The following is a 14,379-nucleotide window of genomic DNA, read 5'->3' as shown; positions in this document are numbered from 1 at the left end:
ACTTCTTGTACCATGACAAGTTTGGGGAGGGGAGTGGGGGAGGAAGAGACAGACAAGGAGCCAGCTGTCATGCTGGTATTTCAAACAGTACTCTCTCCTGACCCTTTGCAGGCTCCAGCAAGTGTATCATCTTTCTGAAGCCTGTGGTTGGAATTGTAACCTGCAGCTGTCCCAGAGGATGAGGGCAAGCATGGGGGCAAAGTAGGCTGAGAAGTCAGCAGTGCATTCTCTCAGGGCTGTGGTCAGGCAGAGAAGAGTGGAGGGACAGAGTGCTCATACATGCACGTGCACTTGTTTGAGCAGAAGGGATCGAAGCTGAGTCTTTGTAAGTGCTCTAAGATATTGCCCTCCCATCACCAGAAATGAGATGGCCCTTTCACAGAAGTATCTCCTAGAGTAATCATTATGTTTATGCTGTGATTATCTTCTGAATGGGCCTTGAAGCCTCTGAACACAGGAATCAGGTTTGATTAGCCTCTACTTTGAGGTTCTGGGTCTTGAAGGTAATCATAAAAATGTGTGTGGTCAATTGAGGTAGAATGTTATCCCATTTTGTCTCTAGAATGGGGTCCTGACTTTTGTTCCTTGGTATTTATGTGCTGATTCTTTGAATTTGGATAATGATTCCCAAGGTACCCCCATGTTCATAACTCTTTCCCTCAACCCAAGCTTCTAGGAATTCATTTTTGTAGTTATTGAGTGATTCTGGAACTTTCCCTTTGCCTTTTATTTCTAATAATGCTTCTCCAATACCCTTTTTCTGACTAAGGCAATGTCTTCTCAAAGCAAGTATCCTGGAAGCATTTCCAAAGACTGTTGCAGTTTTGGTCTCAGATGATCTCCTTCTAAGCAGAACCCATCCCATTAACACCCCCCCCCCCCAACTAATAAAGCATGTTTCCCTTGGCTGGCCTCTTTAACTCTGACAGAGCAGGGCATAGATGTTACTTATTCAAGGACACATGATCATTGATCAAGTTGTCTCTTGGTTCATGGAGCCATGGTCCTAGATGGGAGTTGAGTTGCATTCCCCACTGTTCCTACTCTCGGTAAAGTCACTGGGGAACAGGGTGATCTCTGGCAAGTTTTCCCTTCTGCCTAACTACCACCACCTCTCCTCCCTGCTCTTTTAGCCTCATCAATGCCATCAGTGCTACTATTCAAGCATAGCAGGGTGTGTATATGTCTGTCAGGAGAAGTTAGTCATATAATATCCTGGAGACCTTCTGTTGGAGGGTGAAGTGAGAATGACTCTTTGAACCATAGATTCTAAGTGCATTTTTCCTCCCAGTAATGGGAACTGAAGCCAGGGCCTTGGGCTTGCTGGGCTGGGCAAGTTCTCTACCACTGAGCTATACCCCAACCCTTCTTATTATTTATTTTGAGACTCAGTCTCACTAAGTTGCCCAGGCTGGTCTCGAACTTGGAATCCTCCTGCCTCAGCCTCCTGAGTTGCTGGAATTATAGGCATGAGCCACCATGCCTAGCAACTCAAGTGTATTCTTGACTACTTTTGATGCAATCAGCACCTATAACCCATCTGCTACTCCCACCCTTCCCTCCATCCAGTGCTACCTCACACCCTGTCCTATAGCAAGGAGTTTCTGACTTGGGGTTGGTGTCTTTGGGAAACGCCTTTTTCTCTCTCCCTGATTCTACATTGGCTAAAATGACAGAGTGCCCAGGCAGGCCCATGCTATGTCTTCTGACATGGTGCATCTCACAGGTGAAGTGGATACTAACCAGCTTTGATAAGTAGGAGGCTTGAGCATGAATTTTTTATATATCAGCAGCAGCCAAGTGAATGAATTCAATTATGAATCTTCTTTCTCTCTACCCTCCTCCCTACAATGTGGTGGTTCAGAGCCAAGACTAAGGAACCTGTTGAAATGAGAAACCCCTATTTCCTAGCTTGACCCCCTCACTAATTCGGGTTAAATTGCTGCGCTATTGCAGTGGTGACACATTGTGTCTGCCTCTGTTTGTATAAGAGGATGCAGTGGGGGAGGAAGGACCAATTTGTGCAGAGATAAAAGGTGTCACGGGCAGATAACTAACGTCCCAGCCTCGTGCCTGCTCTCATTGTTGCTCAATTTGCTCTGTGTGTAAGCCTAGCCTTCCCTCTTTCTTCCTTCCCTCCCCTTGGTCATATTTTACTTCGATGCCACAGTGTAATGATGCCCTGCGTAGTGGGGGAGGAGATAGGTACCTCTGGCTGACAGCCCTTCCTGATAACCAAATTCCAACCCATCCATCACCAGCTACTCTCCTCAACTTGAGGAAAAGTGATCATGAAAGGCGGGCCGTTCATCACCCAGGTCTGTTTATCTCCTTTGGGTGGGGAACGGAAACAGGAGAGACAAAGAGCTGTGTTTCGAGCTAAGTGCTGCTCAGACTCGGGTAGCTTGCACATGCCAGACACAGACTCACGCCACTCAGACTATGGAACTCTGGCTTGATGGACTCCCATACTGGGGTCTAGGAGGAATGAGACCTTTTTTGAGGCTTAGCCATAGCACTTAAAGGGGAGCATAGAAAATTGTGGCAATTCTTGAAATGCAGGACAGCTGGCAACATTCTTTGGAAGTGTTTATATTGCAATAAGCAAATATGAATCTTCTTTCTCTCTACCCTCCTCCCTACAATGTGGTGGTTCAATGCCTCAGGCGCCTCATTGGTGTCCTCCTTGCAAGATCTTTCCTCTGGCTTCTCTCAGTCCTCTCCTTCTTAAGGAGTGGCCTTTTGTGACTCCATGGTCCACTCCTTACTTTGAGGAAGACAGAGCCTTTTTCTCACTCTTTGCTCTTCAACACCCCTTATCTGTATATCATTGGCACACAATAATTTGCTCCTGCAGGTGAGCAGTGGGTGTACGTCCTAAAGCTGTTGAGCACCAGTATTGACAGGCCACATCATTCCAAGGTCCAGGTTCCACAACCTTTCCTGAGAGGCCAAAGGGGTTGAAGGTGGCTTCAGAGTCTGCTTGGCCCCTCCTCTTTAAGAGTTCGAGTCTGCTAAAAGTGAGACTAACATGCATCTCCCTGAGTCGGTTGACTCTTAAGACTTGAAGAGATAAAAGCATATAAGGAGTAATGTCCATGACCTTTTCCAGCATGAGTTCCTGCTCTCTTCTGGACTTAGCTGTTGGGATCTGTCTGCCACTGTCTGTCAGACCTGCATAGATGCTGCTGGTCTCCTCTACTCAAGCTGAGCAGCTCTCCCTCTCGCTCTGTTCACCTAATCTTCAAAGCTGAGCTCTTGCTCTCACAATGGCTCCACCTTGGCCATACCCGTTAAGGGGGTGGGGGTGTGCCTTAATGAGCTTCTCCCCTGCCTTGGCTGGCGCCAAGCTAGCCACACCTGTTTGCCATCAGGACTGTCTGGGCCCAGCCAGAGCAGCTTGGTTGCAGGTGGTAGGGCTGAGTGAGGGGTGGGGTGGGGAAGGCTGGGTTCCTTTTGCTTTGTGCCATATGCTTGTGAAGAGGGAACTTTCTCACACCCTGTTCCCTTCATATTGTTCTCTTCTTTCTAAGCAGGGGAGGGCTTTCTGCTTTTATGTTATACAAAAGTAATAAAAAGGGAACTTGGTGAATACCCCATCTTTTTAAACTTTCTCTTGAAGCAGAAGTGAAGAGCCAATCAGGTGTCTAATGGTAGGGTTTGATTTTCTGTTCTGATGACACTGAGGGGCTAGCACGATAAAAACAGGGCCATATGGTAAATGCCAAGGACAGAGCCCCTTTCTGGCCCTAGGCCCCACAGTATTTGAAAAACAATCAGGTTCCTTGGTTTAGAGCCCACAGGCAGGACTGGGGAGCCCTTCCTTAAAGGGGGCCCCTTGCATTCATGAATCTGAAGGAAGTTTTGATTTTGTGGAAAAAAATCCTGTTCCTTTTTATGGCCTGGACATAATTGGGTCTTTTCTATTGGCCATCAGTGATGTCATTCCGACCCTCGTAAAGAAGGGGAAATCACACCTGTGGACTTGGTGCATAAAATTTCATTGGGCAACCGTAATAAGCATGACCAGATGATGTTTGGGCAGTTGAGGAGCTTTGTGCCCAGTGAATCCAGCTGCATGGAGACCTGGGCACCATAAACTCGCCTGCATGTTCATGCCCGAAGGCTAGTCCAGGGCCCACTGCCATTGGCTCTTTCCTTGGGATCACTATCTGGTAGGAACTTATAACATTTAGACCCTTTGTGCTGGAGGGACGACTTTTGCCCTTTTCCTTTCCAAATTTGGTGGATCCATGTATCCATTTGGTACCCATGACTCTGACCTTAGGCTGCTAAGAACTTCAGTAAAGGCATGACCTTCATCAGTGACCACCTTACCTGCTTCTCTTGAGCCCCAGATTTCACACCCCCAGGGACTATCAGGAATTTTGAATGAATCTGTAAAATGGGTACCTGTGCATTTAGAAGCCTTAGATTTCATCTCTAGTTCTACCCTTGGCTTGTTGTATGCTTGAGCAAATCCTTTTCTTCTCCAATCCTCAGTTTCCTCTTATGTAGGAGACAACAACCACTGTAACCCACTTTGTTCACAGAGTTAATCTTTTGGTGCTAAACTGGATTAGGTTTGTTTGATAGAAGTGTGTAACTTTCTTAGGGAAGTTCAAGTTCTGCTATTAGGCTTTGTGTGTCTCATGAAGATGGGGTGGGTCTTGCTACATTTATAGTGTCTGTGTCTTGGAGTCACAGGGCTGGGACCATTCAGAGGACCATTCAACAACCTGAATGCCTATCAGTAAATCTGCAAACTGCATGCATACCTGCAGGTGACAAAAACCCCTGAATGGGATTGATAATCGCAAATCTTCCTGTGCTCCAGTCAGACATGGGGTACATAATGGTACTCAGGATTGCTGCTGAGCCCGTATTCAGAGATGACTGAGTAGCCAGCATGACAGTCTGGTTTGTCTTCCATGTAGCCCATCTGGTATAGGTACGCCTCTCAGAGGAATAGGAAGGATCCTACTGAGCAAGACCCTCCCTAAGTGGAAATATCTACAACTGATGTCTTCCCTTAAAATCCCACTGAAGGGAAAGTCCCTTTCGCACCCATAGGGCTAATCAGAGCCAATAGGACTCCTCGTTTGTGTCAACAATTGGGATGTGCTGGGATTGGCTAAAGAAAAATAAGGTCGGGGCTCTCTGCCTCTTGCTTGCAGTGCCTCTGTACTATTTCTGTTTCTGGTGGCCCCCTTCATTCCCAGATCTTAATGTGATTTATCTAAAATAGCCGAGTTCTACATTTAACATGGAAAAAGCAATTAAGCCTATTAATAAATAGACAAATGAACTATATAGACACGTCTCAAAAGAAGAAATATAAGTGGCCGGGGCTGGGGCTGTAGCTCAGAGGCAGAGCACTTGCCTGGAATGTGTGAGGCACTGGGTTTGATCCTTAGCACCACATAAAAATGAAACAAATAAAATAAAGGCATGCTGTCTTTATACAACTACCAAAAAAAGAAAGAAAGAAAGATACAAGTGGCCAATAAGTATATGAAAAAAAATGTTTAATATCATTAGCAATTAGGAAATATAAATCAAAACTATTCTGAGATTTCATCTTATTCCAGAGTGGCAGCCATCAAGAATACAAACAAGAATAAATGCTGGGGAGGATATGGAGAAAAAGTTCTACATTTAACATGGAAAAAGCAACACTTTTATACTGTTGATGGGATTGTAAATTAGTATAGCCTCCATGGAAATCAGTTTGGAGGTTCCTCAAAAAGTCGAGGAATAGAGCCACCATATGACCAAGCTATACCACTCCTGGGTATTTATCCTAAAAATTTAAAGTCATCATACTGTAGCAATATATGCATACCCATGTTTATAGCAGCACAATTCATAATAGCAAAACTATGGAACCATCTTGGGTGTCCATTAACAGATGAATGGATAAAGAAATATGGTGATATATATACCATATTTTATTTATGGAGTTTTATTCAACCAAAAGAAAAATGAAATGGTCATTTGGAGGAAAATGGGTGCAACTTGAGACCATTGTGTTAAACAAAATAAGCCAAACTCAGAAGGCCAAGGGTCATGTGGTTTTGGTTATATGTAGAAGGTAGGGATGATAAAGGAATAGAAAGGTGTTAAGGAGGAACTGAACAGACACTTCACAAAAGAAATCCAAATGGCCAACAAATATATGAAAAAATGTTCAACATCACTAGCAATTAGAGAAATGCAAATTAAAACTACACTAAGATTTCATCTCACTCTAATCAGAATGGCAGTTATCAAGAATACAAGTAACAATAAATGTTGATGAGGATGTGGGGAAAAAGGTACTACTCATATATCACTGGTGGGACTGCAAATTGTTGTGACCACTCTGGAAAGCTGTATGGAGAGTCCTCAGAAAACTTGGAATGGATCCACTGTTTGAGCCAATTATCCCACTCCTCGATATATACTCAAAGGTCTTAAAACCAGCATACTATAGTGATGTGGCCACATCAATATTTATAGCAGGTCAATTAACAATAGATAAGCTATGGAACCAATCTAGGTGCCCTTAAATAGATGAAGAAAATGTGGTACATATAATCAATGGAATATTACTCAGGCATAAAGAAGAATGAAATTATGGCATTTGCCAGTAAATGGATAGAACTAGAGGCTATCATGCTAAGAAATAAGCCAATCCCCAAAACCCAAAAGCTGAATGTTCTCTGATATGTGGATACTGACTCACAGTAGGCTGGGGGTTGGGGGGTAGAGTGGAGGTTCACTGGATTGGATGGGGGGAATGGGTGCAAGGGAGGGGGGAATTGGGGGAAGGGAAGGGAGATTGGATTGGGAAAGTCAATAGAATGAATTGGACATAACTTTTGTGTAATTCCATATCATGTACAACCACAAGAATGAGGGTTATAGTCCATGTATGTATGATATGTCAAAATACATTCTCTGGCATGTATAAGTACAAAGAAAAAATTTTAAAAATGAGAAAGAAAGGTGTCATGAGACACCTAAGGGAGATCAGTTGACGAAAAGGACCAGGGGGAGGTGGGAAGGAAGGAAAAGGGGAGATACTGTGGAATGATATTGGCCAAATTATACTGTGTACATGTACAAATATGTAACAACAACTGTTATACCAATAAAAAGTATGAGAGAAAAATAAAATAACTGAGCTTAGCAAACATTTTTCAAACCAAGGACAAGGAACATAAGAGAAGGTTGGGGGCTGGGGTTGTGGCTCAGAGGTAGGGAGTGCTCACCTAGCATGTGCCGGGTGCCGGGTTCAACTACAACTATAAAACCAAATATTGGAGAGAGAGAGAGAGAGAGAGAGAGAGAGAGAGAGAGAGAGAGAGAGAGAGAGAGAGGTTGGTTGGTTGGTTGGTTGAAGGAAATTGAGACATCAGATTACAGTTTTGCTTCTTAGGCAACCACATTCTAGCTCTAAGGCTACTTCTTATCCTTAAAAACCTTACCTAATTTTCTCTTATCCTTGATCCTTGGTCCCGTATGGGCACATCCTCTCTGGATATCCCCCTTTATCCGCTTGGCCTTAGCCAGAACTTCTCTTCCAGAAAACTGACTGGTTATAAATTAATATCACTGTGCCACCTGGATGTTTGAGAGGACCCTGTTCCTCACAGGAGATATCTTGGATCATATGAAAGTAAATCTTTACTTTATATTGCCTAAAATATGGAAGTCAATTTCCTGTTAGCATCTGTTGTTGAGGTATCTGTAGAATAATGGAGGGAAGGCTAGATTGCTCTTAAAGTTTCTGGATCAAACTTGTCTTATAACTAAATTATCATAGCCAAACCTAAAAAAAAAAAAAAAAAGTTTACATTCTTGTCTCTTGCTCACTCTTTAACACTTTGCAAGCTGTCTCTGCCCACCCCCACCTGGCCCACTAACACTCTTCTCACCAAGATTGCCTGTAACCTCCTATTACCAAATCAATTGGGGTTTTCTCAGCTCTCTTCCTGCTTGCCCACTCCATGACACTTGACATGAATGACCTGTATTTTAAGCTCAAGAAATAGTTATAAATATTACAGAAAAGGGAAACATACTTCCTCGGTTTAGATTGGCCATAGATGATGTGAAATGGGGTCAAAAGAGAATGTGTGACCTCAGTGTCTGATAACCTGAAAAAGGTCTGGGGCCCTGCTTTCTGGGAATGGGGTGAATTGGTTGAGTCCTGACTCATGACACATTGTTTCCTGAGGAACTCTGAAAGGAGATGAGGGTTTGGGGCCTGGAGAAGGGAATTCTAAAGGAAGCTTTCTGGTCTCTCAGATCTTGAAGGGTTCTGCAAGGAAGAAATAGAAGTCTCTGTAGTTTCTGAAGACATACCTCTGGCTTATGAATAGAGTTGTGGGAACACCAGGGTTTAGTTAAGTGTTTAAGGAAAGATGTTCTAAAATTGAGTTCAAAATTAGAGCTGTCTGCTCTGTGAAGTATGAGTTCTTTGTGTGTAGTGACCATCTGCTAGAGGTGGTTTCATTTTAGCTCAATAAACTTTATAAGACATTAGCCTGGGCCCTCTGCTCACTCTCATTCTGTGTTCTTCCCAGGTGAGTATAGTAATATCTACTCTTAATTTTCCTTACATTAAATTAATGATTCAATGATCTATATTCCTAGGCCAGATATCTCTGCAGAACTAGTATGTAGCTGCCTCATAGATGACATTCTACTGTCAGATGTCTCCTAGGATCCTCAAATTCAGCAGACATTGAGTGTTTACCTTGTGTCAGACATATATCTGAAATTTGCATTCCCAAACTTCTGCCTTCTTTTAGTGATATACTAAAATAACTGAGCTTAGCAAGCATTTTTAGTGATATACTAAAATAACTGAGCTTAGCAAGCATTTTTAGTGATATACTAAAAGGAGGCAGAGGTGGGGTAGTAGGGGCAGTCTACCCCAGTTTAAGCAGTAAAGGGGTACTCTATATGCAGAAAACTTAAAGACCATGATAAAATTGACCAAATCCTGGCCTCAAATATGCTTTCTTTGTTACCACCTCCTCTATCTTAGTGTGTAGTGTGAAGCTAGTTGTTTTAGTCTGTTTTGTGTTGCTGTAACAGGATTCCTGTGACTGGTTAATTTATTACCCAGAGATTCATTTCTCAATTCTGGAGTCTGGAAAGTCCAAGGTTGAGAGCTTCACATCTGGTGAGGGGTTTCTTCCTGTGTCATCCCATAATAGAAGGCAGAAGGGCAAAAGAGCATGTGTGTGAAAGACAGACAAAGGAAAGGTGCCAAACTCATCCTTTTATCAGAAACCCACTTCTATAACTAGCATTAATCCTAATCACTTCGTAAAGGTCCTACCTCTTAACATGTCGCATTGGAGATTAAGTTTCCAACACATTAGCTTTGAGGGATGTACTCAAACTGTACCTCTACCCAAGCCACAAACTTTTGGCTTGGGCTGCCTTATTTTCTTTTTTTGAGCCGTGTGTTAGTCAGCTTTTTGTTACTATGACAAGATACCTGAAATAATAAACTTAAAAAGAGGAAAGATATATTTGGGCTCATTGTTTCAGAGGTTTCAGTCTGTGGTCATCTGGCCCTGTTGCTTTGGATCTGTGGCAAGACAGAACATTGTGGCGGAAGCGTGTGATAGAGGTTTGTTCACCTCACAGAAGCCAGGAAGCAGGGAGAAGAAGGGGCACAAATCCAAATTATCCTTTTACATGGCATTCCCCCCAATAACCTAATTTCCTCTGAGTAGGCCCTGCCTCCTAAAAGTTCTGCCACCTCCCAGTAGCGCCACAGGCTGGGTATTTGGCTAACACAAAGTCAGCCTGAGAAAGAGTGTTATTGGATACTAGAATTTGAATTTTGACCTTTAAAGCCAGAATCTGTAGTTGTGGGTTGGCAGCTGTCAGTGATATTGGTAGTTTTTTCCTGAAGGAATGAATGTGTTTGTGTTAAAAATATATAGGGATATTTGCCTCTAAGTACCTATTCAAGCTCTAAAGAATAGTAAACCCCATATCTCATGTGGTTACCAGGTTCTTATTTAAATCTCCTATGTCTGTTGCTTGATCTCTGTCTCTGCCACTACTGTCTCTGGTATCCTGGCTACCACCTGGCTTTTTTAATCTATTGTTTTTGTTGCCCCAGGACAATTGTCTGTAAATTAGAACTCCTCAGAGGCTCTTTATTGCCTGTGGCCACTTTTCTTAGAAAGAAAACACTGTATCTTTTCTGGTTTATGTTTCTAGTGAGTGAATTTTCTCTGTCCTTCCACATGCCTTTATGTTCCAGTTCAAGGCACCTTTTTTACTTTTACTGTCAATTCCTCTGAACAAACTGAGGCATTTACAGAGTTAACATTTTCAGAGTTATTTGGATCCTTATTTCTTGATTCTCATCAGGTATCATACATGTTTGGTTGAAATTGATTTGTGTGGATAAAATGGCATCATCAGCTAGAGCGGGAGATGGTAGATTATATTTGAAAAAAACAAAACAAGAACAGACCCTTGGTTTTAATTCTGACGTCCTCTTATTTTTATACCTTTATTTATTTATTTATTTAGTTAGTTTTATGTAATGCTGAGGATCAAACCCAGTGCCTCACATATGCTAGACAGGCACTCTATCACTGGGCCATAACCCCAGCCCATGACCTCCTCTTACTCTAATGCATGGTTCCTTCTCTATCTGAAATAAGCCTACAGGTAGAGGTTTAAAAGTGAAGTGAGTCCCTGCCTATCTATCTCTACATCATGTGCTCATTCCCTCTCTTTCCTCCTATCTTGTATCTCTGCCTCTTTGCTATAACTAAACAAGAGACTGGGTCATTGGAAAGAACATAGGCTTTAGAGTCTGACAGAACTGAATTCAGTCTTGGCATTATCATTTTTTAGCTGTGGGACCTTGAATAACCCCCTCTGAATTTCATTTTTTTTTCTCTCTTTTTACACAACAATAATTTATTTTATTTTTCCAGAAAACCATTTGACAGAATCATATACCTATTTATGGTTTAAAAAACAAACAAACAAGAATTGAGGGTGTAGCTTAGTATCAGAGTGTTACCTAATATGGGTGAGGCCCTGGGTTCAAAAGATTACTGTTTCAAAAAAACAAAAGGAAAAAAAACTCTCATATTCCAATAAGACAAGAAAAGGAAATGAAAGGAATACAGTTATGTCAGTCTGCTTTTTGTTGCTTGAGTATCATTTTTTTGTGTGTGTGTGTGGAAACTGTAAATAACACTATCTCACAGCAATCCATTGGAGGTTAGATGTGAAAAGTGTAAGCAAGATATTTAGCATACTGTAGGCCATTAGGGAAGAGTAGTTGCTGGTATTATTTTGAATAGCTTTTTCAGGCACTCACACTTGGATCTGAGGGTTGATTCTAGAGCCCAGAGTGTATGGTGCTAGAGGTCGGGGTCCTTTTCTTGAGTGGGGTGGGATCCATGGCTAATGGGTTAGCCTTTGGAGTCTATTTGTCCTGTAGACTTTATTGGGACTTCCTAGCTTAAGACTCCATGCCTGGGGCATGTGTGTGTCCAACTTGTTCTCTCTTCGCTTTCTTGTAGGCTTCCAGGCCAGTGCCAGTACTTGGGTTTGCCAGTGGCGGATTACTTCAAGCAGTGGATTAATCTGAAAAAGGTACTATCTGAGCCCTACCCAAGGTCTTCCTCGGGTTCTCCTATGCCTCAGAGCTCCCCTCCCATTTCTGTTGTCTTTTTCTTTTTGTTCTCTTTTCTTTTTTCCCAACATCTCTTCTTCCTCTTCCCTAGCTAATGTGTACTGAAATGTTATAGTTATTTCTGGGAGTGGGAATCTGCTGAGGACTAGGTAAAATATACTGTTATAGTTGGTTTTACGCAGATATGCATAGAGGTCCCAGATAAAGGAATTTTCCAGGGTTCTCAGTCAGAGCCAAATTTCTGGGCTGAGCCACATTATTAGTAAGAGATGGGGTGCTAGCTGAGTCTCTGGGAAAGTATTCTTTGGTAACCTCAAGAGTGTAGCCTCTGAGCCTCTTGATTGGCCTTGGTATCTCCCTGTGGTTGGGAGGAGAGTCCATACATGCTGGTTTTGGTCCCACCTAGCCTTAGCAGTGCCTCATTCATGTGTACAGGAGGGAGGAGACTGGCACTAATGCAGCCCTGAGGACCTCGAGAGTTGGTACTAAAGCTCTGGGCTGTTAAGGATCCTGTGTAGCTAAGACAATGACTGTGGTAGAGAATTAATCATCCAGAAAACTGTACTTTCTCTGTGTTTGTTGTGTTTTCTAGGTAAGCAGTAGGAAGGATATATAGGTTTAGACTCCCCACATCTCTGTCTAGAGGAATCCTTATTACAGAAGGCCCAATCCACTAGGAGACTAACCCCCATAAATCATTCTGATATAGGACAAGAGCCTTAGAGCACTCTCAGGAACCTCATGCTTCTGGTCAGTTTAGCAACTCCCAGGAAGCCAAAAGAAGGAAGAGCACACTAGGGATCAGGGTGGTAGCTCAGAAAAAAGAAGCCTTTGCAGGGGTGCAGGGTGCTCAGGCTAGGTATTGGGAAGATTTGGATCTTAAACTGGGCAATATGGATACAAGGAGGAAATAATATTTCTAGGCAGCGAGAGCATCATGCTTTTGGTGTGTGTGGCTAGAGCTAAGCAAACATGTGGGAAAACAGTAGAAGAGAAAGTTTGTGGCAACTGCTGCCACAAAGCATGGAACCAAGTCCAAGGGATGTGGAACAAATACTTACAGATGTCCTTTGCACTCTGACTTCTTTGTACTTTTACCCCTGTCCACTTCTCCTGCTGATCTCCCCTGCAGCTGAGCCAATGCCATCTACTACTTCTCATCTTTGAGAAGACTAGGCTCTGTCCTACCTTTGGGACCTGGCCTCTGGCCTTCCCTCTGCCTGAAATCATCTCCCCCAGTTATTTTCATTGTACACATTCCCTCTCCCTGAAAATCCACCTAGGTATCATTTCTGCTGAGCCTCTCTTGCCCTGAGGCTCTTTGGCACTTAGGATTAGTTAACTCAGTTGAAACTGAGTTCATGTATTTTCCTCCCAGACATGTACACCTGGAGTACAGAGACTGAGTCTCTTCTGTGTCCCCAGTGGTTAGACCAGGGCTGGGTACAGAATATGTTCTCGGTGAATAATTGCTAGCTGACTGGATCATCTTTGAGAACTAACTCCACAGAGGCTTCCTAGGCAGGGCTTGGTGCGCTGAGCATGCCTGTGTGGCTGGGCATACACTCCTGAAAGACAGCATGCTAGCTGTCAGAGCTCATCTGAGGCTGCTCTCTAGCCTCAGCAAATGCAATGTGAAGACCCGTCCAGGCGCAGCAGGCGCTGACCATGAACAATTACTCTGTGAAGTTCACTTGACTTTTTGGTGTGTGGACAGCTCCACGCCTCTAGGTTCCTTGGCAGAAAGGCAGGAAAGCAGCTGACCCATGTGGTAACATTGCCACTCAGGGCCACCTTGGTGCTATTGGGCCCAAAGGGTGGGGGAGGAAGTCCTGAGCCTCATCAGCTTGGTTCTCCACCAACTGTCAAGATAGAGGGAGGAAATGAGCACAAGGGGAAACTTAGGACTCTATTTCCAGTTGGCCTTGTGATTTCCTCTTGTGAGGTAAACCAAGCAGATCTGGGAAAAACAAAGGATCTAACCCCTAGTGCCTTCTGGTCACATCATTCGAAATGTACCCTTAAGTGAGCAACTGGGACTGAACTCACCATCCCCATTTCCTAAAAGCTCCTAATCTAAGAAAAGCAAAGTGCCATCTCTCAGCTGTCCTATCTTGTCCAGAAATGGTATGGGCTGGGTCAGGAAAGAGCAGCTTTTCAACAGCCAGGTTTCTACATCTCCCGCCCCATCTACTTCCCCTGTAGCAGAGTAGAGCAAGCCAGTGCTTGCTGACATTTGGAATGTCATTGAATGATCTTAGACTTTTATTGAGCTGTCAGCTTAGAGAATACTTGGGGCCCTGCTCCCAGCTCCCTCCAGGAGGGCAAAGCTGTCACTGAAGGGCCAGAAAAAATACACATGCGCACCCGTGCATACACACACACACACACACACACACACGCCTAAGGACACACAAGTTCTCGTGTGAATAAATACACCCAAGTAAGTATACTCGAAATTATACATATCCTTATGTGCATGCCCATCTATTTACATATCCACATAAATAATCACCTGCAGAAATATGTGAAAATATGAACAGACATGAATGTTTCTATGTGTTCATAAAGTCTAAAGACGTGCATATATATAAGTGTATACATTTTCATCAAGAAATAAATTTTGAGGGCCTTCTGTGTGCCAGGTACTATGCTAGGCTCTGGGAATGTAACAGAAAAAATGGATGTTGACCAAACAATTT

General features: G+C 43.2%; 1 protein-coding gene across 11 annotated transcripts in view; it reads left to right on the top strand.

Moving 5' to 3' along the window:
- Eri3 (ERI1 exoribonuclease family member 3) overlaps window positions 1-14,379 on the top strand; it is a 133,080-nt gene that overhangs the window by 60,424 nt on the left and 58,277 nt on the right. For all 11 annotated transcript variants that reach the window (XM_026397710.2, XM_077791038.1, XM_077791036.1 and 8 more), the window contains one exon: window positions 11,565-11,637. In XM_026397710.2, coding sequence (XP_026253495.1) covers window positions 11,565-11,637 — 73 coding nt within the window. The remainder of the gene's footprint in view (window positions 1-11,564; window positions 11,638-14,379) is intronic.

The sequence above is a fragment of the Urocitellus parryii genome, chromosome 11, assembly GCF_045843805.1.
Source record: "Urocitellus parryii isolate mUroPar1 chromosome 11, mUroPar1.hap1, whole genome shotgun sequence".
In the NCBI taxonomy this organism is placed as follows: Eukaryota; Metazoa; Chordata; class Mammalia; order Rodentia; family Sciuridae; genus Urocitellus; species Urocitellus parryii.
Note: the sequence above shows the minus strand (reverse complement) of the source record. Positions and strands in the feature narration are given on the sequence as shown.